Source organism: Artibeus jamaicensis, unplaced genomic scaffold, assembly GCF_021234435.1.
Source record: "Artibeus jamaicensis isolate MK-2021 breed Jamaican fruit bat unplaced genomic scaffold, CSHL_Jam_final scaffold_1283, whole genome shotgun sequence".
Lineage (NCBI taxonomy): Eukaryota > Metazoa > Chordata > Mammalia > Chiroptera > Phyllostomidae > Artibeus > Artibeus jamaicensis.
The window spans coordinates 21590005-21616769 of record NW_026522028.1 but is presented as its reverse complement, the minus strand read 5'-3'; the positions used below and the strand labels follow the sequence as shown (position 1 = coordinate 21616769).

General features: G+C 39.9%; 1 protein-coding gene across 1 annotated transcript in view; it reads left to right on the top strand.

Moving 5' to 3' along the window:
• FRMPD4 (FERM and PDZ domain containing 4) overlaps positions 1 to 26765 on the top strand; it is a 697120-nt gene that overhangs the window by 45250 nt on the left and 625105 nt on the right. Inside the window, exons 3-4 of the mRNA XM_037157582.2 lie at positions 1850 to 1980; positions 17631 to 17741. Of these exons, the coding sequence (XP_037013477.2) occupies positions 17650 to 17741 (92 nt within the window). The 5' untranslated portion in view covers positions 1850 to 1980; positions 17631 to 17649. The remainder of the gene's footprint in view (positions 1 to 1849; positions 1981 to 17630; positions 17742 to 26765) is intronic.

Below are 26765 nucleotides of genomic sequence, written 5' to 3'. Positions count from 1 at the left end.
GCTTCCACCCAAGTGAAGGTGGGTCTGTCAGCTCTCTTAACCTTGCCTGGCTCCATCCGTATTTTCCTTTGCACAAGCATTTCCACTCATAACATCATCATACATTTAATTTTGTCTTGACTTCTGCATCTTAGGGAGAGGACCAGTACTGACTCTAGCTATTTAAAGGTAGCAACATGTTTGAAGGTGTATGGTCAAGGAACTCGTCTTGAAGATGTGTTTGTGTGGTAAGCACATGGCTTATACTTAGGTTGCATGGCTAGTTGAGGAGACTTGAGGGGAACTAGTGGAAATGATGGAGGTCTACAGCACCCTGTCAGCTACCCGGGGTATTGGTAGTAGGGAGTCACTTAAAGTTTTTGGCTTCTTACAAGAATGATGCCATTAGTTCCTAGTTCAGTCATAAGCTATGAGTAAAGTCATAGGTATGACTAAAGAAAACATTATTTCAAGTCTAGTTAATGTAAGCTAAAAATACAGTTTCTGCCTCCAGTTTAGCGCTTCTGACAGAAAGAACTGCTGTCTTAAGCGTTTGACAACGGCCACTTAGAAATTCTTTTCTCCATTATTTTTTCCCTCAGTATCCCTCTACTTTTTATAATTTAATCAGGAATTATGTCATGATCATATAATTTCCTAATTTACAGTGCTCCTTCTTATATGATTTGTGAAAGAACTCTTCTTCACTCCTTTGGCTCAATTTAATATTAATAAAGACATATGTTGAAGCAGGTGTGCTGTTCATCTGTTCTTCAGCTTTGTGTTATGCTTTGTCTTGCATTGAAAAAATTCTATGTTTAGGACCTTGCTGTTGGTTGCCTTGGATATCATGGGACTGTCACAACTTTAGGCTGTGACTTTGCTGCAGGTGCTAACAGGAGGAGACAATAGGCTGCCAGGCAGAGGCAGGGAAAGGGAAAACTGGATTCCGACACACACGGTGGCCTTGGCAAGTCACACACATTGCATGGGTCTGTGAAAATAACTTCTACTGGGAATATGTGTCATAAATAAGCAAGGACTGTTCGGGAAGTTAATAAGAGTGAAGGCGAGAGGGAGGAAACACAGAGGAGCCTAGGTGCAGACTGAGGGCATTTGAATGCCATTTCATTCGCAGCACTGAATCGACAGTCAGATATACTGGAGGGGCAATGACAAACGGATGCTGGAGTCCAGGAGAATAAGCCAAGATTTTAAACAGGGTAAGTAGAAGACAAGAAGGACCTGGCCAGTGGTTTGGACTTCATGCACAATTGAATAATAGAGCTTTTGGTATTCTCTGGGGAACGCATGTGCTTCCTGAGTGACTGAGGAGTTATTTAGCCAATGCAAAAGTAGTCACGCCGCTCATCTTTACATGCAGAAGTATCCTGTCATTCTCTTGTTGTCTTGGGAAGATTCTAGAAAATTGCTGCCTTCTTTGTCCATGAAGATTTCCACTCATCTGCTAATCCCCTAGGAACAAAGATGCATTCCAAAATCAAAGGGAGTTTAATGGACACTTTGCATTGATCTTATTGCCCTTTGGTTTTGTTGGCATTCTCGACTTCTGTTTCTAGTAAATTGTCAGTGCTTCCTTCTATAGTAAAATGAGTTTTTCTCCAGTAAATATTTGGTCTTGTGCAGAAAAATGGGAAAGAAGACTTATAATTTATTGTTACCAGTTTCATTTAGCTAATCATTATTTAAATTGAGGGTGGGAGAAGTAGACAAGTCAGCAGATATCCATTTGTGACATTCCCAGAAGAATTCTTGCAATGAGTAAAACCAAGTGAAGTGTACTGTTCAGAAATATGTAACACATTTGTGCAAAGTAGATAGTTAAAACCAGACCTCATTTATCTTACAGGCGGGTGGAAAACAGGCCAAGAGAAAAAAAATAAGTGACTTAATGACTGAACTCTACCCAGAGATTGAAAAATAAAGTGCGAGATTCTATACCCTGCCCTTCCGCTTCATCTTCACCTTTGAAAAATACAGGTGAGTGTTTGGAATCGTTCTGAGAGTTGACCTAGCGGCCATGGAAACCAAGTGACCAAGACAGCAGCGCTGATCTGATTCACAGATTGTTTTCATTTTCTTGCTATTATAATAAGTGAATGGTATTGTTTTCTTATCAGGGAATGTGAAAATATATGACTTGATTTTTTTCCAAAGCCCATCTACATGAGTTGTGTACATCATATGAAGATGTGCTACTCAGAATGAAATCTCCACAGGAAAGACAATTCTGACCATAGCAACAGTGACAGCCACAGTGTACAGAGTATTCATTCGATGCTTAGCATTGTGCTAACATGCATTCCACAGACTTTCTAACTCATCCTTATGAGGTCCATGTATCAACATGATTAGTCTAGGATTTTGTTGTATCTTTCTCTAAAGATAATTCTCTTAACCAGGACAGATTATGTAACTGGTAAATCGAGCAGTGATTGGGACACACCAGATCCTTCACAGATTTAATTTTTCTAAAAGGATATTCAGATTATAGAGTAAATGGAATCAAAACATACTGATTCATGCAATGCTTTGGCATGGGAATAATTACTATGTGGCCTGTTCTTATGATGTCTTATGTCCATCCATCACTTGCTTTGGGGAGAAGGACTTCACTAGTAAGTTCAGTTTCCAGGCTACTAGTTCAGGTAATAAAGGACTGTGAACACTGAGTTTAAGCAATAGTAAGAGAAACAAGGGGGAAAGAGTGCAGTTCTCTCACTTCTAGGGTCCTGCTGGCTACTGATGGTCTGGGGTAGACAAATTCTATGCCTTACAGTGGTGGTCTCCACGCTTGTTTGTTCACATATTACCTTAGTAAAAACTGGTAAGACTGCATGTGTCTGTGCATACACCTATGTTTGCAGATGATATGAATTAATCATATGAATCAATATTTTAAGGGCTCTTAAAAGAGATTTTTAAATGTGCATGAAGTTTGGTAAAACTTTGTAAAGTAATGGACTAAGTGTTGTCTCATGGCTTTTAATGTTACTGAAAACCATGGTAGTGGTTTGTTTTCATGGTCTTGACTTTAGTTTTAAAATATTTTACAACTTGTGATGACTTCATTAGCCAATTTCTAAGGGGGAAAATACACTTTAGTGGTGAGACTGCGGATGAATAATAATGGATGTGAATCCATATTTAGATGGTCTTCTTAATTTCTATTTCATGTGGCTGATTTCTTCTTAGAACTGATTTTATCAGTATTTTTCAAACTTCATATCACAACCTATTAGTGGATTGCATTATTAAGAACTAACATAAATTTTTAATAAAATAGAAGAGAAAATGTTAGAGTATATTACTAATAAGTATTGTTTTGAGAAACTCTTATTTCAGTTATATGCCTATATTGTTATATCTGGATTAACACTGGTGGGCAAAAGTAGATTGTGAGTATGCAAAACAGAGGTTATTCTTGTATTATTGTTTATTACTTATTGTATTATTTATTTGTAGTACAACGGTAAACCTACTTTTGCCTACCCTGTATGTACATGTCTATATATACACATCCAAATACTGAAGGACAATGTGAAACGTGGCAGGCAGACACTTGAAATTATTGCATTACCAAGGGTGTCCAACCTGTGGCCCACAGGCCGCAGGCAGCCCAGGATGACTGTGAATGCCACCCAACACAAAATCATAAATTTACTTAAAACATGATGAGATGTTTTTGTGTGATTACACGTAGCAATATCTTTAATGTGTAGCCCAAGACAACTTTTCTGCTTCCAGTGTGGTCCAGAGACGCCAAAAGGTTGGACACCCCTGATAGATTGTTGTTTTTACCCTGGACTTGTTGCTGTTTGAGAGGTCAAACTATGAGAAAGAAAAACATAAACTACTACTTTCTTGCTTCTCTCCTGGACTTGCATTATTTGGATTACCTCTAGTTCTTAGGGTTTTTGGGCACAGAGCTTTTAAAGTCAATCATGTATTGTGTAGAGGGTTCATTTAGTTGCAACTCAGGGATATAAACCATAAATTCACTTAGCAAGGCATATATCAGCTGCATCAGAACAAAAGTATCGCAGGTGTTTCACAGACCCTTTGATAACTATTTTCCCTCAAGAAATTTCCAGTAACATACCTGGTTCAGGACCTTCAGACGTCCTGACTGAGAAAGAGCATCAGTGGCAATCTTTATACATTTTTTTTAAAAGATTTTATTTATCTACTTATAGAGAGAGGGGAAGGGAGGGAGAAAGAGAGAGAAACATCGATCGGCTGCCTCTCATACATGACCCAGCCAAGGACTGAACCCACAACCCAGGCATGTGCCCTAACCCAGAATTGAACCACGAGTTTTCGCTTTGTGGAACAATGCCCAATCCACTGAGCCATGCCAGTCAGGGCCCCAGTGGCAAGCTTTATATGATCTATTAGCAAAACTTAATTTCCTTCCTATCATTTTAGACAAAAATCACTTTTAAATGAAAGTGCTAATATTTTTATCCTGCACCCCCAGTAAATCATCTTAGGTTATGCCCCATGGAGCACATACCCTGCTTTGTAGACACTGACTCATAGGCACCATGGCCAGGGATTGTAGACACCCCTGCCTTCCATTTTGACCTCATCTCGCACCGTTCTACCTGCTCCAGTCTAACCATGCTGAACACACCGGACAAGTTCTTGCCTCAGGGCACACTAACTGGTAGTTCTTATTATTGTCATCTCTACAGGGATGTCTCTTTTTCATTATATAGGACTTGGCTCAAAAATACCCTCTTAAAGATGCCTTCTCCGATCACTGTATTTTATACAGTCCCCTTTTATCTCTCCACAGTCATCAGTCACTCTCTATTTCATGAGTTCCTTTAATTTGTTTCTTCTCAAAATGTATTACTATCTGTTTAATGTGCCCCTCAAACTTTAAACTCCTCTAGAACGGGATCTTGTCTCTACACCTCACTCCCGTATCTCCAGAATGTTGTTAGAGCTGGTAAATATTTGTGGAAAGATTCAAAAATGACTCAACATTTCTCCTGACCCTCTGCTTCACTTGAGCCAATTCATTTGGATCCAGTCTTCTCATTTGTGTCTAAAACCAGTTCCTTCTCAAGATATCACTTGGCAGAGACACTGTATTAGAAAGAATGGGGGCACTTGTAGGGTGAGCCAAATGCTGTAAGAACTCCTTGGAAGAAATGCTCATGACTCAAGGGTTGGGTAGGGATTCTGGTCCTGAAAATCCTGACTGCTCATTTCTGATAATAAAATTTGCAGGCCACCTGTTCATTTGAGAACAGAGACCTACAACTATAGGTGTATTACATTATTAGTTCTAAAGGAGATCAAGTTTCTGCATCAATAGACAATTCTCATGATCAGAAATTTGATCTCCAGCCCTGGCTGGTGTGGCTCAGTGGATGGAGCACTGGCCTGCAAGTGAGGGGGTCGCTGGTTTGATTCTCATTCAGGGCACATGACTGGGTTTTGGGCCAGGTCCCCAGTATGGGGTGTGTGAGAGGCAACTACACACTGATGTTTCTCTCCCTCTCTTTTGCCCTCCCTTCCCCTCTCTATAAAAATAAATAAATAAATCTTTAAAAAAGAGAAAGAAATTTGATCTCCAATTGGAGGGGTTTTTTTTAGATAAATTATTACAGTTTGAACTTGGAGTCAGTCAACTAGACCTGAATGCCCTACCATCCTGCCTCGTGTCTGGCACTCAGTGGACTCTTAGCAGGTATTAGTTAAGTGAGAAATGAACATAGCCAGTCTTAGAAGCTGGGTCTGGCCTGTCCCTGGCATTATTTAGCTGTGCAGTCTAGATCGAGATCTGACAAACTATGGCCCCAGCAGTTTTTGTAAATAAAGTTTTATTGTGACACAGCCACAATCACTTGTTGAAGTACTGCCTTTCATACTACAATGGCAGAGCTGAGTAGGTGTATATCTGGCCCTTTACAGGAAAAGTTTGTTGACCCCTGTGCTGGAGAACATCACTTAATGTTTCCGGGCATTAATTTTTATCATTCATGAAATGAGTTTAATGAACTCAGTGATGTCCAAGACCCTTTTCAGAGCTCACATCTGGGTTTTATGGAACCTAAGACACTATGTCCATAGAGAAACTCAAAGTGATACACACTTAAGGTTGCACTCATTGTTTTCTCAGAAAATGTATGATTTCGAGAAGTTATGTTTTCCTTAAGGGGATGTAAAGGTTCTACCACATAGATCTTGAAACCATGTGGAGCTTTCCAGGGTGAGTTCATCTCTGTGGTTTGGTATTTAAGTGCTTAGAGCAATAGACTCATTATGCTGTTTAGTACTTTCCCAGTGCTTTCCCCAAGGACCTGACTAAAATAAACATTAAAAGCTTGTAAAGTAACTCTGATAAGTGGGTTCACTTACAATCTATAATGCTTTATGTGTGGTATCTTGAGTTAAGAAGTGAAAAATGGTGTTAAATATAACATTCAAATCCCAGCTGAATTTGACTTGTTGTGAATTCATTTATGGGCCAGATAAGAAAATTATAAGTTGCTACATTTTGCAGGAGAAAAAATTCTGGTTTGGGAAGAAAATCTTGTCTTCATTAAGTTAGAATCAGTTACTTATCTTGATTGGTTTTCTTTTTCTTTTTTTGTAAAATTTTATTTATTTATTTTAGAGAGATGGGGAAGGGAGGGAGAAAGAGAGGGAGTGAAACATCAGTGTGTGGTTGCCTCTAGCACACCCCATACTGGAGATATGGCCCGCAACCCAGGCATGTGCCCTGACTGGGAATCAAACTGGTTATGCTTTGGTTCGCAGGCCTGTGATCAATCCACTGAGCTACACCAGCTAGGGCTGTGATTGGTTTTCTTGTTTGGGTTTACATTATAAATGCTTAAGCAAACAAAAGCCCATGAACACCTTTTTTAAGATCATTAGATTTGTACAAATTTTGTTCAAGCCATAACATTTGCACTGGCTATTTCTTCCCATAGTTGCCATCCTTTTCCTTAGCTACTCCTATTACTATTGACTGCATCCTATGTCACAGATCACAGAATATGAACGTTACAATCAAATCATGTAGTCAGGATTTTCTAACAAACTGAACAATAAAAGTAGAATACATTAATTTTTCTGTTCAATAATAAGCAAAAAGTTGCACATCAGGGACTGTACCCTCACTCATTAAGAGCACCTACTGTATGGCAGTTTGTACTAGGAGGTGAAATATCTGAGTTATATGTTATCTTTTGTAGATTACAAATACACAGACATTTAGAGCTTTCATACACAACCCCACTTGGTTTTCACCCCAAATTTGGAAGGGAATCAGAGCAAGGATTATATCTGCCTCTAAGGTTTGTGTGGGACCCCTCTGGAAAAATACTGAAGTGGGAGAGTGGAGAGGGGAGCCTAGCCTGGCATGGCCTGGAAAAGCTCCATGTTCCCCAGGGTAAGTTTCTTTATATGGGATCTCAGTGCCCATTGGGGAAGGCCAGGCTCCTTGTGGGATGGGAAGCAGAAAAAGGGCGGGGATGTGGTGCTGGTACTGGGCAACCCATCAGGTCTCATGCAAGAGACCTGATTCCTAATTTATATCCTACTCTGCCTCCACACTGAAGTAGGAGACTGGATTTTCAGCTCACAATGAGAGTGTTCTTTCTGCATCTACCTAATGCCCAGATAACTCTGCTGTTGGCCCAATGCCCCACTCATAGCCAAAGTCAAATTGCTGCTTTTCCCTTGGGTGTGGAGTAGTAGGATCAGGGTCTATGGTATGTGAAAATTCTTTGCACATCACCCGCCACTGTTTGATGGCAACATGACAATAGTAGAAACAGAATCTTAGACCTGCCAATAGGTAACACTCTTTGCCCTTGGATGAGAAACTCTGAGTCATAATGTCCTGATCTGTGAAATAAGCGAGTTGGACTAGATTATCTTTGAAGTCTTTCCCAATTCTTACTTACCATGATTTTGGGGCTTACACTTGACTCCTAAATAAACTCTGATCTAGAGATATCACTGTGGCAGATGCTGTCACAGCAGTGCCTGGTCATATCCCCTTGACACTGAGCATTTCCGCTGGCTTTGCTGGAAGCACCGATCTCTCCCTGCCAGAGGTCTTCATCTGGCTTCCAAAATACGCTTAGCTGGATGTACAAAGGAGTCAAAATCCCAAGGAGCGATCCCCAGCTAATGCCAAATGTGAGCTGAAGAAAGCACACATTGATAATGTATTTTATTTGCCCTGACTAGGGTTACCAGATTTGGCAAATAAAAATACAGGACTACCACTTATACCTGGGTTTGAGATAATGTCGAATAATAGTTTAGTATCAGTATATCCCATCCCAAATATTATGTGGAAAATACTTATACTAGAAATTTCACTGTTTATTCAAAATCCCACTATAATAGGACCCCTGTTTTTTCCAAGTCAGTGTTCTTAATACATTAGTTTATTTAATCAATACCAAATATATATGTTGACAAATAACATTTATGAAAGAAGACAGTAATAAAAAAGAATGAGTCCATGAATGGTGACTCACTAAGTTGTGCCATTTGTGAAGGTCTGTGACAGCTCTGATTTAGCCAGTCCCACAGCCATGGCTGTTACAAGGTGCATTATTATCCAATAACACTCATTTTAATGCCCTGTATTTTATCCATCATTCCCAATCCCAGTGCTCATTGGGAGCATCAGGCATTGCAGTGAGACCAAATCAGAGCTGAGGAAAGTGGGGTGATGGGGACTGGCATACAAGATGCAGAGTGTGGGGGCTGTGAGGCAGACCTAAATACCAGTGCCCAGAGAAGAAGAGGTGTTGAGAAACAAATAGTAGATGGGTATGAGCTTGTGGATAAGGAATGGTCAGTACAAAGGCTCAGGCAAGGAAGCAAAAACCAGCTACAGTAAAACTGCAACCAGCAGTCTCAAACATTGTGGTGGGGGGTGGGGGGAGATGCTGAAGTCACTGGATTTGGCCAGACATTATTCGCTTATCCAGCCCCACTGCCTAGCACAGTGCCTGCCTCATTCCTGGTTCTCAGTAAACAGTGAATGAATGACAAGGAAGGAAGACTGATAGAAATATGAAATTCTGGCATTATGAGTTTTATGGAAAATGGTGCCCAATGGAAAATGCACAGGGCCTTTTTAAGCAATGGTGTATCTGATTATAGAGGCATAGAAAGTAGGAGTTGCTCTGTAAATTGTCATAATGAGTTTTTCTGATCCTTCCCTTATTTATTGCAGGTACAAACCAACTTAAATATTTCATGCCTAGACAGGTTTTTGAATGCCACTTGTGTGTTCAAAGCTAATTTACTTAAGAGGCAACCTATCTGAACCTTGAATAATATTACTGGAGCATTTAGATTGAGCGAAAGGGTTTGGAGGAAATTTTCCCATTCAATTTCATGAGAATAATCAATTTATGTTTTCAATGGCATTTCCTTTTCTTTCTGCAGGAAGGATAAAATTTCATTTTATGTTTACTATTTCTAATTGTAAATCCAAAGATGAAAAGATCTGTTTTATCTGTAGCAAGCCATGTGATATTTCCTTCCTCACTGACAGAGAAAATAAAGGGAAATCGAAATGTATACAATAGTATGTAGATAACAGGAAAGTAGCACCAACATTTCCTCAGTTTTCCTTCAAGTCAGTTTTCATTTTTACTAGGGAAAACCATTTTAACAAAACACTAAGCACGTTGTTCTCCAAAGAGTGGTTTCAACAATCATCTACTCTGTGGAGGATGCATTTTTTAGAGCTCATATGGTCATTCTGTGTTAGCAGTATGTCAGTCACAATAGAATGGCAGAAATCTGTATATGGAGAAGTACTAAAATTGTACTTAGGAAATCAAAATAGCAAGCTTTAATATAAAATTAAAGTTTTCCTCATTCTTAGCAGTCTATCAAAACTAAAAGTTTCCCCTGATGCTGTAGAACCAATGCTATTTCTTTGGGGCTTATTGTCTTATTGTACCAAGTCTGTATGGTTCTGTCATGGAAATTCATAAAAAAAAAGGAGGTCTCCTGTTTCTGAGAATGTCAGGGTCAATGATTCAGATGAATTCTCTAGATAAAATATGATTTGGAAAGCTTAAAATTACCAAAGAGCTAACAAAAGTACAAAAGGGAAGGAAATGTAAAATAACAAGTATTGGCTAGGATGTGATGAGTTGAAAGCCTTGTGCATTGCTGGTGGGAATAAAAAGTGGTGCGGCTGCTGCAGAAAACTGTCTGGCAGCTCCTCACACAGCTCAACACACAGTCACTGTGGGACCCAGCAATTTCCACTCCTAGGTACATACTCAAAAGAATTAAAACAGGAACTCAAACAGATATTTGTGCGCCAAAACTCATAGCAGCATTAGTCATAATATCCAAAAGGTGGAAACAACCCACGTGTCCATCAGAAGATGAATGGATGAACCAGATATGTTCTATTTGTACATTGAATATTATTATTCATCTATAAAAAGAAATGAAATTCCCATATGTGTTATGACATGCATAAACTTGGAAAACATTATGTTCAATGAAATAAGCCAAACAAAAATAAATAAATACTGTATGATTTCACTTATATGAGGAATCTAGAAATGGCAAATTCCTAGAGGTGGAAAGTAGAATAGAGGTTTACCAGGGGCTGAGAGAAAGGATGACATGGAGTTAGTGGTTAATGCAGACAAAGTTTCACTTTGGGAAGATAAAAAAATTTTCTTCCCTGACTGGCATGACTCAGTGCATTGAATGCCCACCTGTAAACCAAAGGGCCATGGGTTCAATTCCCAGTCAGGGCACATGCCTGGATTGTGGGCAAGGTCCCTGGTTGGGAGTGCGTGAGAGGCACCTGATTGATGTTTCTCTCACACGCTGATGTTCTCTCCCTCTCTTTATCCTTCCCTTCCCCTCTCTCTAAAAGAGAAATAAAATATTTTAAAGAAGGAAGAAAAAGAAAAATGTGAAGGAAAAAATGAGAAACATGTCAAGTAAATGTGTACAGAAATTGCTTTTTTTTAAAAGATTTTATTCATCTATTTTTAGAGAGAGGGGAAGGCAAGGAAAAAGAGAGGGAGAGAAACATCATTGTGTGGTTTTCTCCCATGAGCCCTCCGCTGGGAACCTGGCCTGCAACCTAGACATGTGCCCTGACAGGGAATCACACTGGTAACCCCTTGGTTTGCAGGCCCTGAGATACACCAGCCAGGTAGAAGCTGCTTTTGACCTGAGGGCATTCGTCATTTCTCAGAAAATCAGGGCCTTTCCTTTATAGCCTCATGCAGGAAGATGCAGAAATCAAAGCCCAGGGTCTTTTTGTTGGGTTTTTAATATTCATCTTCATTAATTATATCCTGTATATGTACAGGGAGGTTTTCTGAATCTGAGACAGACTACCATTAGTGTTATTTACATAATAATTACTACATTCAGCCCCTTGCCCCATACTTTACCCTTGGGACATCATGGTGAAGTCCAAATGGAAACCCCAGTCCTGTGAAGGGCCAGGTAATCCATATCTGAGAAATGGAGAAAAAGGGAGTTTCTGTGCTTATGTACAGGAGAAAAAGACACTCTCTCCCCCTTTTCTCTCAAAAAGAAGGAATAAAACTTTTGGACTTTTGAGGTGGGATGAAAAATTCTGGGTTCTCAGTCTTACCTTTTGGAATATAATGAAATCTTTTCAAGGTCTTGTTCTTCATTTTCCCTTGAAACATAAACACCAGAGTTAGGTAAATCTCTCTGGAGTTCTCAGTGTCTATTCAGTTCTAAATTGCCTATCCAAGTCTTGCTCTTAGCTCAGGATCTCAAGTTTTCAGCCAAATTTGTTCAAGAGTACCCAGCTCTGCAGAAACACACAAATATTTTCCCTATATTGCAGACTGTTGAACACTGCACTTTAAAAATGTTGATAAAGTTCAGTTTATCAACTCCTCATACCACTTCAGAATGCTTTCCCCATCAGACCAGAAATGTCCAAACCTATAGAGGATTTTGATGAGTTCATCTGAGCTGAACTGACAGCAATTGCCAGGAAGCAAAATGTCAACAGATTAAGAAAATGGCAGTTCTACCGTTTATTTTATATGTCACAATCAAAGTTGGAGGCATAAGGAGGGTTAAATGAAATCCACTGGTGGTAGATGAGGGAGGTGGGAGAAAACAAACTGAGGAAACCTCTGAGATGAGATAAAGAGTAAATGGGAGAGACAAATAATACCTCTTTTACCTTGGTGGGTAGAGGATGGTTAACAATGAACATTTACAGCACACAAAGGTGGTATGTGGGAACAAGATAACCGTGAGGGGTTCTGTGGACTCCTGCTCTGGGGGGGAGATAGTACCATTAGGGGTCTGAAGAAAGGAGATTACTCTAACATTCCAAAGGTCTGTTATCATAGAGGCAAAAAGACAATAGACAGTCTTGGTTAAGGAAAAGACAGACCTTTGTCAAGGAAGATACCAGCCTTGGACGTGACTATCAGCCATGACTCAGTTTTAGTGAAGAAGTTTTCATTTCAGACCATCCTATGTGGTTATTCTGGTCTCTGAGTTTGTAAGACCCACCATGCAGACCTCCCCGGAGCTTGTCAGGTTTAGTACTTCACTCCTTTTACTGCTATATAAGGATTTCCATTCTCACCACTTCTGTTCAGCACTGCCCTAGAGGTCCTAACCAGTACATTCAGGTGGGGTGTGGAGAGGGATGGGAAAGGGAAGAAGTAAAACTGAGTCCACTTGCAGATTCCATGATCATTTATGTAGAAAATCCTAAAGGATCTATAGAAAGCTTCCCAGCACAATAAGTGAGTTGGCAAAACTGAATACAATTGCCTGAAGTGTAAGGCAGAGTGTGATACATGATTATATGCAGGCACCAGGTCCTTCTGAAATACTGAGGTGGGAAGAGTTAGTCTCTTGCAGAAAGTGGAGGGCATCGCAGGAGGTCAGCTGTGAATCAGGTCTTGGAGGAAGGACTGATTTTGGTCAGGGAGAAGGGAATTGGTGTTCTAATGGGAGGGAAGAGAATAAAACAAATGTTTGAGGTGGACAATCATGAGGAGCTGATTGCATTCTTTAATAAAATGGGCACTGAAAGTGTAGGAAAGCAGAGTGAGGAAGGGCTGGAAAGGGAGGGCAGAAAGAGATGGGTAGAGACCTTGAGTGTCAGACCTAGAATTAAAGATTCCATCTGAATAACTGAATAATTCTCAGTACCTTTCTTGGAGGAGTAGGAAATTATTTTCTCAACTACAAAATAGTAATCTGATTTTCCTATTGGCCACTCAAAAACGGCGATGATGTTCATAAGTAATTTCAAAGTCACTCAATTAGAGAGTATCTTTAGTTTTTTTAACTAGGCAAAATAACCCAATTTTACAAAAGAGCAGGAAACGAAATCTCAAATCTGTTGCTCTTGGATGTTTATCATCTCTGTGTCAGAGAGTAAGCTCTTTGAGATCATATAAGCAACATATGATCTAAGTCTTTCCCATTTGCCACTGAATAGTTCATTTAGTAAGTTTAACAAATCTGTGGTATCCAGTTAGGATGTACAAGTGCAGTATTCTGGTTGGGAGCTTTTAACATTATTAAGAAATGAGGTTTTTTTGTAGTTAAAAAACAGAAAAGAAAGTCCACAGCACCCAATCAAGGAATAAGTATGGGAAATGGACTAGAAATAGATTTTATTTCTTTTGTTTAAAAACTTTGTTTATTTTTAGAAAAAGGGAAAGAGAAAAACATCAATGAGTTGTGGACCTGGCCCATAAGCTAGGCATGTACCCTAACTGGGATTGAACCCGCAACCTTTTGCTTTGTGGGAAGGCGCTCACCCACCTGAGCCACACCAGCCAAGCCGAGGTTTTACTTCTTGTAACTCCTGTTTTGAGTACTAGCACTCAAGTGGAGAGTCCTTCCCTGTTCAGGCTCCATTGATTACCCTGACATTCCCCAAGGCAGACAGCTTCCTCCTCCCACAATTTAAGTCACAGATGGGGACACAGTTTGCCCATCTCAGAACACCATTCTGCCCTGGCTGATGTGGCTCAGTGGACTGAATGCCAGCCTGTGAACCAAAAGGTTGCTGGTTCGATTACCAGTCAGGCCGCATGCCTGGGTTGTGGGCCAAGTCCCTAGTTGGGGGCATGTGAGAGGCAACCAACCAATCAATGTATCTCTTGCACATCGATGTTTCTCTCTCTCTTTCTCCCTCCCTTCCCCTCTCTCTAAAAATAAATAAATAAAATCTTAAAAAAACACCATTCTGCTTTATGAAAAGTTATTTTTATTCCTTCTTATCCCAAAGGAAATTGGGAGAAGCACCGCTCTTTCCCTGCCCATTTTTTCCCATAGGAACCTTGAAGCCCTTCTGAGATTGACCCCTCCGCACCAATTTCCAGAAATTAGCCCTGGAGTAGACAGACAGCCTTGCTGACAAATTGAACCACAGGAGGAACTCGTCTTCCTTTTGTTCACACCAACTCCTACTCAGAAAGGAAATTCTGAGGCTCTAAAGGCTGCTCTTCTGTCAAGATACTTTCCTTGTTGCTGGATTTCTCCCTTAGACATGCCATTCTTAATGAGATGTCCACCATCACCTGTGAACTTGCCAAGCCGCACTTTTGCTCCCGAAACCATCTGCTGATTTTGTCAGTGTTGAATTTAAATAGACTGGTGTTATTGTTCTTTAATTGAAAAGACTTTTTCTGCACTAACCCTAAAGCACATAAGGAAACATCCCAACTGGGGTTAAGGTTACATGGCAGGGCAGGGAAACTCTGTCCTCATTATCTCTGCCTTGATTTGTTTTGCTGTCAAAGATCAGCTCAGGATAGTCTGCCAGACCAAACCCTCCTTCCAATGGCATGACAGAAAGCAAGGTAAATAAAGAATATGTAACTAGCCCTGGCTGGTGTAGCTCAGTGGATTGAGCACGGGCCTGTGAAGCAAAGGGTCCCTGGTTCGATTCCCCGTCAGGGTACATGCCTGGGTTGCAGGCCAGGTCCCCAGTAGGGGACACATGAGAGGCAACCACACATTGATGTTTCTCTCCCACTTTCTCCTTCCCTTCTCCTCTCTCTAAGAATAAATAAATAAAATATTTTTTAAAAAAGAATATGTAAGGAGAAATTAGCATATTCTAAACAGCAGGGTTTAAAGACTTTGAAACTGTAGTAGTGTTAGGATTCTCCAGAAAAACAGAGCCAATAGTATATAAAATATATATTTATATATCTGGGGGGAGAGAGATCGAGATTTAGTATAAGGAATTGACTCACATGATTGTGGAAGCTTAGAAGTGCTATGATCTGCCACCTGCAATCAGGAGAGGCAGGAAAGCCAGTGGTATAAGTTCAAGTCAGAGTGCAGCAGAAGACCTATGTCCCAGTTCAAAACCAGTCAGGCAGAGAGCAAATTCTCCTTTACTCCAGTTTTTGTTCTAACCAGACCTTTTGTGGATTGCATGAGGCCCACCCACATTAGGGAGGGCAATCTGCTTTATTCATTCTGCTGATTCAAATGTTCACCTCATTCAGAAGCACCCTCAGAGGGACACCAAAATAGTGTTTAACCAAATATCTGGGCACCCTGTGGCCCAGTCAAGTTGACACAAAATCAACCATCACAGTCCCTGGCTAGCATGGCTCAGCAGATTGAGTGCTGGCCCGTGAACAAAAAGGTTGCCAGTTAGATTCCTGGTCAGGGCACATGCCTGGGTTGTGGGCCAGGTCCCCAGTAGGGGGCACACGAGAGGCAACTGACTGACATTTTTCTCCCTTCCTTCCCCCTCTCTAAAAATAAATCAATAAAATTAAAAAAAAAATCAACCCTCACAGGTAGTGAGCAGTTTGGCAAATGTCCATGGAGAATTGGTATTTCCCAGTTTAAATACGTCTCCATTTGACCTCTTAAACTGACCACCTGCAGACGAGTCCTATGGTTAACCCACAGCTTTCACTACTACCTACGACCTGTTTTGGGCATGATCCTATCTCAAGTAAATAACATTCATCCCCTTTTGAAACATTTCACTAAAGAAATGATTCTAGAGCAGAGCAGTGGTTTCAACCAGGAATGATTCTGCCTCCCAGGGGATATTTGGCAATGTTGTGTTAGGTGGAATGATACTTAAAGGGTACTTTACTGACTGATTTTAACAAACAAGCTGACGACTCATTTACCCCAGGAGGGGTGGGCCCATATCAGTGGAATGGGCTATTCTTGCATAGATAACTGGGCCCATTTAGTTGTTTGCTGCTCTGGATCGTACAGCTCTTAACAAGCCCATGCCGCTTGGCTAACCAGCCACCTGTGTTAGCACAGGCCACCTGGCTATATATAGCCAGCCCCACTGCCTTTTGGGTGTGAGGTCGACCATCTTGCTGCCTCTCGAGACGCTGCTTCTGTCTGTAAGTTCCCTTAAAAAAACTTTTAAATTTTTTATTTATTTATCTTTAGAAGGGAAGGGGAGGGGAGAAATATCAATGTATGGTTGCTTCTCATGCGTCCCCTGCTGGGAACTGGCCTGCAGCCCAGGCATGTGCCCTAATGGGGAATCAAACTGCAATCTTTTGGTTCACAGGCCCATGCTCAATCCACTGAGCTACACCAGCCAGGGCTAAAAAACTTTTGTAATACTGGTGTTGCCATTCTCTTTGGTCTCTTGGCCCCAGGAAATTTTCCCAAAATGTCTGGAGACATTTTTGGTTGTCACCACTAGGGAGATGCTACTGGTGTCTAATGAGTAGATGCCAGGGATGCTGCCAAACATCCCCCAATGTACAGCCCGAAATGCCAATAAGGCAGAGCATGAGAAATTGTGATCTAGAGAAAAAGAGTCTTTCCATACCACTCAACACAGGGTGCCCCCAGTGACCCCCTGTCTATATATGGGGAAGCTAGTGCTTTCTGGACCAGCATTTTCCCACTGAGTTTACATCACTGAGTAGGCTGTAGCATTGAAATTGGCAACTTTCAAATAGCTGTAAGGTAGACATGGTAAATCTCCAGTTTGAATGAAAAACAAGAAAGCCACGAGAGAAGTTAAATAGCACTTAAAAATCTAGGAGAGCTGGGAGAATTGTTTGCAGGTGGCTTCAGTCCAGCTCATGGCGCCAAATATCCCACAGTGAGTTCTTAGATGGGGAGGAGCAAATACTCATTTTCATTAGAGGCAGATGCTGGAGTTGCCGTTATGGCCTCTTCAGCCCTTCAGAAGGTGCCACTTGATTCCCAGTATAATGTCACTTCAGTTCTAACTGCACTGGGTTGTCCTGATTCCAAGGGGTCAGTGATAGAATATCAGAAATCTTGTTTCTTGGCTCATCAGCTTTTGGGCTCCATGCCAAACCTGATTGCTTTTTTTCTTTTTTTCTTAAATGAGTAACCTGCACCTCTTTGCTCATGGTCAGGGGGGAAAAAGCCCCTGTTAATAATTTACAAAAGACACAGCTACTCGTCTTTTGCATCTTCAAATCTCTCAAAGCATGTGACTGTTTAAGCATATCTGGTTTCCAAGTAGCTGAGTGATGAAATATGATTGGCCTCCCGGCATTGATTCCCCTCTCCTTCCCCTCTAGCTCTTGTCTAGCAGATACTGTCTTTCTTCTAAAAGAATAAAGAACAGGGTTCTTCCTTTCCAACTTTAGGCTGTTTTGGCTTCCTACCATGGATGAGGAGCTTGAAGGAGAAACTTGGCAGACCCTCTCCGTTCCCTGGGGCTTCGGCAAGGCGGTGGAGGATGAAGGACATGCATGCCAGTGAGTAATACTCCCCACGTTAAAACAGCGGGGGTCTTGTCATGTTTTCTGAGATTAGCTCGTATTTTCAGTAAGATGAATTTATCTGGACAAGGGTGGAAAGCCACGTCTCAGAATTATACATGGATGATGCCTTTGCTAGAGAAGTGATGAGATCTTTCTGAGGTGTGTTTGGGCAATTCTAATATTTAAAAAGAACATTGAAGGTGAAGCAGGAATATCCTGTAAAAGAAAATTACGAAAGCATACACTACTTTGGTTGCTTATTTCCTCAAGACTAAATGCCCAGAGGCACTTTTGGGAAAAGAGAAACTGATTTTATCTGCTGGTCCTTATACGTGGTATTATAATGGACTATCATTTACAGTAAACTTTTGACTACACTTTTTGCCTGGAAAATTGATTTGCGGTGTTTATTTTCTTTTACAAATGTTTTTTCCTCAGCGACAAATATATCTTTAAGTATGAAAAGTTTGGATTTTTAAACAGAAAATGTTATGCTGGTTATGCAAATTGGTTTGTATTTAATTGCTTCTTTGTGTTCAATGGTCTTGATAAATAAGTTTTTCTCTTTTGAAAAAACCACAAATGTATAGAAAGTTTAGTTCATTACTGAGTGGCTTATGGTTTAGAAAAATATATAATTCCTTCTTGGGCTTTTCTAGGTCTCAAGAATGAGAAATTTGTTAGGAGTGCATACATTGTAGAAGGCTGATTGGAAAGTTTCCAGTCATTCTGCTGTTTAATGTTTCCCCATTAATCATTGGTGCTGTGTTATAAGCCACTTAAGAATTTGTGCAAATGATATTCTTTCAGTACGTTCTATGATTATTGAGTGTTTAAGCATTACAATAAGAACATTATGTGGAGGCCCATGTATACAGCAACTGCCACAGGTTAAGAGAAGGTTTCCAAATGTATAAAATTTATTACTTTGACTTTTACTGCTTGGGATTTTGAGCCAAGTATTTTTGAGAGTTGTAATAATTTTCCATGACTGTAATCACTTGGTGGCACTATTTGTTTTAAAACAGTTTTGAGAGTTTGCTTGAGTGCAGATGAAACCTCTTTCTGTTATATAGTTCATTGTAAGGAAACTTAGAAATTGATGTTGTCATTGTATGAAACTAGAACACAAAGGTCTGACATTTTCAAACTTGCAACCATGATCCCCAAAATGACTGCTTGTGACATAATTTTGTTTTTAGTGCACAGATTTTCCCCCTGATTTCATGCTTGAAGGATGGAATGATTGAATATTTGGGCTAAGGAATGTGACCACCAAAGACATAGGAACTGGGACTTGTGTCTCTTACTTGCCTGGCCAACAACATGAAAAGAAAGAAATTCAGCTCCAAGTTTATTGAAGCATATTGTTTTTGGATTTGGGAGAAAGTAGGTAATAGAAGAGATAGGAAGTATTTTAAGTCAAAATACTAAAGCCACAGCACTGAATTTCAGTTTGATAGACTGTTGGCCATCATTTCAGCAGAAAGTCTGGTGTGTCTTGTTTGATTAGAATGAGTGCTTGATAGGCCTCTAAAGGCTGAAGTTCTATGTTATCCCTGGATGTGCTTTAGTCATTAGATGATTCAGGTGCTCTATTATTAATCCTATTTCTTTTTTTATTAATCTTATTTCTTTAATATATAAAATACCATTTACTTTTATGACTCAACATAAAAAGCAACCATTATTATAACTTCAGCCTATGTCTCCAGTGGAGAGTGCTCTCAAGTATAGAACCATGTAAACTTACTTCAAGATTTAATGGATGGGGATAATTTTCATATAACAACAAGTGATATTGGTCCAGTTTGTTCATCTGAGTCCCACTCATGCTGCTGGCTTCAACCGAATTAAATCTAAAGTCCTTAGTCTGTCTTCCAATAGACAGTGCAGGCTGCCCAAACCGAGGGTCCCACACCCTTCATTCATGTGCCTCATGCTGATCTGAAGGAGTTGTCATTAGACTGATGTAAAGAGAATGGTTCACTTTCCTGAAGTTTTATAACCCTTAAAAATTAAAGTGACTTGAGATTGTTTTTGCTGTTGAGTAAAGAGCAACTGACTGGTTCCTTGGCCCAGTAGAAGAGCCATACAGGATGGTTAGAACCATGGTTTCTGAACCAGCCTGACCTGGGTATGCACTCTTGTGCCTTCACTTATTGGCTGTATGACTTTGGGCAAGTTGGTCAGCTTCATTAGATCTCAGTCCTCATGTCTGTAAAATAAGGATAATACCTGCCTCTTGGGGTTGGAGGGGTGAATTGCTATGGAAACAGCTCCTGGCACAGTGCCTGGCTCATTAATCATCTAATTGCTGATGGCAATTCTTGTTGTTAGGTACCAATAACAGTGATAGTAGAGCCTTTCACAGCAATCACATTTGCAAGTCTTCAAGTTCAGTTTAAGTCTGAGTGGAATTTATAGGTTATATATTGCTCTATCAATCTTCTAGCAGAAAGAACACTTCATTTATGTGAAGGTAGGAGGGAGTTTGATGCTTCCATGCAATTTCTTTGAATTTAAACACAAAGCTTGTTCAAAAGCATAATTGAAACATTAGTGAATTTGAAAACAGGAATAAAAATATGGGATGAATTTATTTCAGTTCAACAAATATTTACTGAGAACCTACCAAGGTGTAAGTGCTGGAGTACAAAGATAAAAGTCAAGGAGACTATGGGATACCACACCACTGCTACTAGAATGGCAAAAAATGAGAGATGCTGGCAATGGGAATGCTGGTGACACCAAGTGCTGGCAACGATGGGGAACAACTGGAACTCTCATGCATTGCCAGTGCAATGAACCAGCAAAGTGCTATAGCCACTTTGGAGACCATTTGGTAGTTTCTCATTTGCCACAAAACCCATATATGATCCTTCCTGGGTATTTACCCTAGAGAAGTGAAAACTCATGTTCACAGAAAATCTTTTCACCAATGTTTATAGCAGCTGCATTCAAAATTGCCTCAAACTGGAAACAGATCAAATAATCCTTCAATGGATTAATAGATAAACAGTGTTAAATCTTCACAATGAAATACTACTCAGCAATAAAACAGAACAGACTACTGAGATCCATAACAGTTTGGATAAATGTCAAAGGGATTATGCTGAGTGAAAGAAGCAAGTTTCAAAAGGTTACATGTTATATGATTCCATTTTTATGACATTCTCAAAAAAGACAAAAAGTATAGTGACTGAACAGATCAACGGGTGCTAGGGTTGGGGGCAGGGTATGCCAGTACCTTATACAATGGAACTGTTCTGTGTCCTAATTGTGGAAATGGTTATAAGAATCCACACACGTGATGGCATTTATAAAACTATCCATCAAAATGTCAGTTTTACTATGATAATTTAAAACGTGAAAATTAAGATTGCAATGTTCCTGCCCTTGAGGAATTCTGAGGTGCAATGAGGGACAACACAAATCATGATAATATAGTGGGGTGAATGTAGTGATTACAACATGCTGAGAGCAGGGCCACCAACCACTGTGACATACCATACTGGCATGCCATAACTGGGTTACAAGTGTACTCAGATGTTGCTAAACAAGGACTATGGTCCCCAGAGACCCAGGCCAGTTGCTTATGACCATTTCCCCGTGACCACATTCTATGTGGGCCAACATGTGAAAAAGTCTGGAAAGTCTTGACTTGGAGTGTTATGAGAGCACAGAAGAACATTTTGCCTGATTGCCTGGGAGGAGGAAACATGGTTATCAGGATAGTCTTCATAGGGGAGATAATACCTGCAGTGGGAAGTAAAGAATAAGAAGGAGATAGTTGGGCAAAAGGGGGCTGTCTAGGGGAGTAAGAAAAATAGCCATTCCTTGGAATACAAAGTGAGATGGGTCTGGAGAAGTGAGACTATGAACACATTTATGGATAGATAGCCTTATATAATACAGGAACATTTTTTGATGATAGATTTTGAGCATACTTAGAAGTGGACGGGAGTGAGGCAGCAGAGAGGGTGATTTGATAAAAGAGGAGGCTGGAGGGATGAGATAATGGGAAGAGTTATAGGATTTGGTCTTAACTGTCAAATGCTGGAGAACCTTCTTGTAACATGTTTAGAATTGATGGAAGACTCTGCCTCCTAGGAAGAGCTCTTCACTTGTTCATTTGTTTGTCATCAATTCATTCAACAAATGTTTATTGAATACCCACTGGAAATGCTAGGCATTATTTTAGATCCTAGGGATCTAACAGTGAACAAAAAGTCTTATGGTACTGATATTTTAAGGGCTAAATGATCTCAGTTTTGGACACTTCTTTAAAAACATTTTGTTTATTTTTAGAGAGATTGGAAGGGAGGGAGAAAGAGAGAGAGAGAAACATTGATTGGCTGCCTCTTGCATATGCCCTGACCAGGGACAGTGCACACAACTCAGGCACTTGCCCTGACTGGAAATTGAGCTAGTAACCTTTTTCTTTATGAGAAGATGCACAACCCACTGAGCCACACTTGTGAGGGCTCAGTTTTGGACACTTTTGAAGTGTAACAAATCTCTGAGCTACTAGCTCCTGGTAGACAGGATCTGCAAAGGGCCATCTTGGTTGAAAATACAAGTTGGGAATCACTGGCAGAAAGATAGAAATTGGAGCCTTAGAAATTGGTTAGGTCTAGTTTTATAACTCAATAAAGTTTGCAAAACCTATTTCTTCACCAAAATTCTCAATTATTTTTCATTAGGACTGGTCCTTATGTGAGACAAGGTGATAGTTTATGTTATCTGAATGCTTCTTGTTCATCTATCCATAGTCTTTTCCTATGACATTCTGATAAAAGGTTCTGTAACATTTCTAAAAGAAGCTGTCTTAAAACTAACAAGTGTCTCTGACATGCAGAGCATTATACTAAGGTCTGGGGTAAGGGAATGGATAAGAAAGAGCAGATCTGGTCCCTCTTCTGTAAACACTTTTTACAGAGTCTAAGGAGAAATAACCCCTGTGCCCTTTGTAAATGCGCATGGTGCTTGAGAACAGCCATAACCAAATAAGTGGAAATTCTAGGTTTGCTAAGGGGACTGAATCTTGATGCTACCACATTGATGTGGCCCCAGAACCAAATCATTATATGCTAGCTATTCTGATAAGCAGAAAATAAATGAATGTATGTCCTTTCTTCATTGTAGGGCCTCATCTCCCCCATGGTGGGCTTGGGACAAGATGGAAATTAGAAGTGGGAGTTAGACATGACCGGGCAAGGAAAGTACACATGACAGGGAATCATGTGCTAACAATTGTCCTTGGATCATGAAGGGCTTTTCAAGTTTTCTAAACTGAGTGCTCATCCTTGGAGCCCTCATAAACATCTTGAATGGTCTACATTTCATGTTGACTAATTCCACCCTTAAAATTACAGTGACTTTCCTTGTTTATGTTCAACAAAGAATTAAACTTACTCAACTAAAATTTTAACTTATTTCCTTTTCTATTTGGTGATTCAGGTGATAGACACCTCTGATATTTTGAAGGCTTCTTTAGCCCTGATTGTTGTGGTTCAGTGGATTGAGCACCAAACTGCAAACTGAAAGGCCTCAGGTTTGATTCCTGGTCAGGGAACATGCCTGGGCTGTGGGCCAGGTCCCCAGTTGAGGGGATGTAAGAGGAGAGGCAACCATTTGATGTTTCTCTCCCTCTCTTTCTCCCTCCCTTCTCCTCTCTCTCTAGAAAATAAATACATAAATATTTGAAGGCTTCTTTAGTATACCCAGTTTCATTGTTCAGTGTTATGTTGGACACTAAAGTGAAAGAGAGGGAGAAATTTGTGTCCTTTCCTTATAATCTGGTCCATACTGCAACAAAGTCTGAAATACATTTCTAACAGATCTTTTATATATATATATATTCATTTAGCAAAGTTTATATTATACATTTTTTTAATTGACATTCATAAGAGATGGCTGATATATTCTTAGATACTTAGTTCTAACAGATTTTAAAGATCTTTATTGCCTTTTAATTATAAAATTAATACCTGTAAAAATTTAAAAAATATTGAAATAAGTAAAGTAGAAAGTGAAATCCACATAACTGAAGAGGGACCAAATACATAGAATAAGGGTCACAGAGGTCTGTTGTGTACATGACTTGGTAGTGAAACAGCCATTTCACATTCGGAGGGGCCTTTTTGACGAGGGACCTGACTCAGAATTGCTGAGTTGTGTTTCTTGTGTCCAAAGGGTCCATCAAATGGCTGCATCAAAACCATCCTATCATTGGACTTCTGGAGATGTGTGCAAGAGAATTGGAAGCAGGATCTAAAGGACATGGCTGTATACCCATGTTTTTAGCAAAATTATTTACTATAGAGAGTAAATAGAGTCAATAGTTGGAAGCAACCCAAGTGTCCATTGATGGATGAATGAATAAGCAAATGGAATATCATTCAGCCTTTAAAAGGAAGGAAATTCTGATTTATGCTACAACCTGGATGAGCCTTCTGATTATTATGCTGAGTAAAATAAGCCCGTCACAAAAAGACAAATACTGTGTGATTCCATTTGTATGAGGTACCTAGAGTAGTCAAATTCATAAAGATACAATGTAGAATGGTAGTTGCCAAGGGCTGGAGGGAGGGGGAAGTGGAGAGTTATTGTTTAATGGGTATAAAGGTGTTTTGCAAGATGAAAAGAGTTCTAGAGGTCGGTTCTGCTGTAAAGGTGAAGATACTTAACACAACTGAACTGTACACTTAAAAAATGGTTAAGATGGTCTGCTTGGGTATACACATGACCTATAAAATTAGAACTCTTGCCCTGGCTGGTGTGGCTCAGTTGGTTGGAGTGTCATCCCATGGACTGAAAGCTTGCAGGTTCTATTCTTGGTCAGGGCACATACCTGGGTTGTCCGTTTCAATCCCAGGTCCAGGAGCATATGGGAGGAAACCAATAGATGTTTCTTTCTTACGTAGATGAATCTTTCTCTCTCTCCCCTTCTCCCACCCTTCCCCCATCTCTAAAATCAATAAGCACACCCTCAGGTGAGGATAAAAATAAAAATATATAAAAATAAAAATGAAAAAATAAGAACTCTTCTTCTAGGGCCATACAGAGCTGAGGTGTTACTGTTGTCAGATTCTTTGTCTACCAGTAAGGCAGGGACCTTCAACAATGGATCAGGGGCTCCATGAACTCCTTCTTCCATACTTACTGCAAATTCTTATCTGTTCAAGCATTTTTCTCGGGAAAAGGGCCCATCACTTTTTCATTTGTCAAAGAGGCGTGTGTCTCCTTCCCCCTCAGAAAAAAAAGGCTTAGAAGTGCTGCCCAATAAATTGTCTCTATTCAATAGACTATCAAATTAACTGGGTGCAAAAGCTATTTTTTCGAAGCTTTGAATATACCCAAATGAAACAAAATCTTATTAAGGTTCATTTATGCAATTGATTATTTCTTCTATGCTTTCAGTAACTGGGATGAATTTATGGACAAACACTTATAAAAACCCAGCAGTCCCTGTGAGCTGCCCCACTTAGAGAGCGCTTTATTCTGCACCCCCTCCAGGAATCATATCTGTTCTTTTCTCTGCTTTTCCCACACAAATCAAGAAGGTGTGTTCAGTAGTAATCAGTGCTTCAAACCCCATCAGTCTGAGCTCCCAATTCACAATTTTCGTCCAAGATGCACCCTTATTTTCTGAAGATTTTTTAGATGACAGGGAGTTTTCTCAATAAAGTAGATTTCCAAAAGGAAACAGCTGGGAAACACGTTGGAATTACACAGAGGAGATCAATTTAGGTTTTTTTTTTTTTTTTTCTTCTGGTTACAAAGCACAAACTCAGTGCTTTGAAAAGCAAACAGAGACGTCTGGAGGTCTTCCCCCAGGCAATTCAGCGTGAACTTGAAGGACCCTTCTGGGACAAGCACTGTGCTTTGCCCTTTGAAAGCTCACTCTCAGGTAGAGATGGTTATCCTGTGTTGCTGACGGTGTTGAACACAAGCTTCCCAGGGGACTGCAGCTAATGGGTTGGAAGTTGTCTGTCTTTAATATATTTTGCTTAGGGAATACCATCTTCCCTTCCCAATACAGAACTCAAACTCCCAAAGTGGGCAACGCATGCACACAAACACAAAGCCAGCTCTAGTTTGCTATTTATTTTTTTGGCTTATTCTGTTTTTAATATCTTTGTTGTTATGTGATAATCACATCTTAATGCCAACCCTCCTGTTTGACTCAGGATTTTTGTGCTCCTTGTATCCTTTCTCTGCGATGTTCTCTCTCTCACATCTCTGTTCAAATGGCTCCTTTGTAGAGAAACCTTTCCTTAATACCCTCCCCCCAAATTGTTTCTGCTCACTGCTCCTTCTTCCTGACGCAACTTTTTCTTCAGACTACTTGCAATCATCTAGCATTTTCTATATTTATTAGTTTATTTATTATCTCTTTTTCCCCATGAATGTATAGGTATTCAAATATCCCTTTATTCCAATTTTAAGTTATTGAAACTTTTTCAATATTTGTCTTTTATTTGTTCATTGTTAAATGAATATATGAGGAAATGTTGAATGGAAGATTTAACTATAAGAGGTGAAGAATAACGCCCAATGCTCTCTTACTTCCTGTCTCCAAGTCTGTCCTTGAGAAAGCTTACATGCATTGACCTTTGTTCATTTAATGACTTCATGGAGTGGTATGTGCACCTGGCAGGGATCTGTACGTTAATGGGAGGGTAACACTGCTATTACTAAACCAGTCTTGTGTGTCCTCATGACTGTTCAAACGTTTGATTGATTGGGGGCTGGAACTTTTGTTTAATACAGGTACTATTCTAAGGTCTCACACTGCCAGGACTGTATCCTTTCCCCCTGTGATCTCATGGGGAAAGAAGTAGCAAAATGGTAACACAGATAAATGGAGTTCTGAGAAGGTGCTTACAAGATTGATTTCTTTTTTTTAAAGGGTTTATTTATTTATTATCCAGTACAATTCAAATATGATTTATAAGCATACTTTTACTTTTTACATTGTATTCATAAACATTGAACTCATTTTATTGGAAT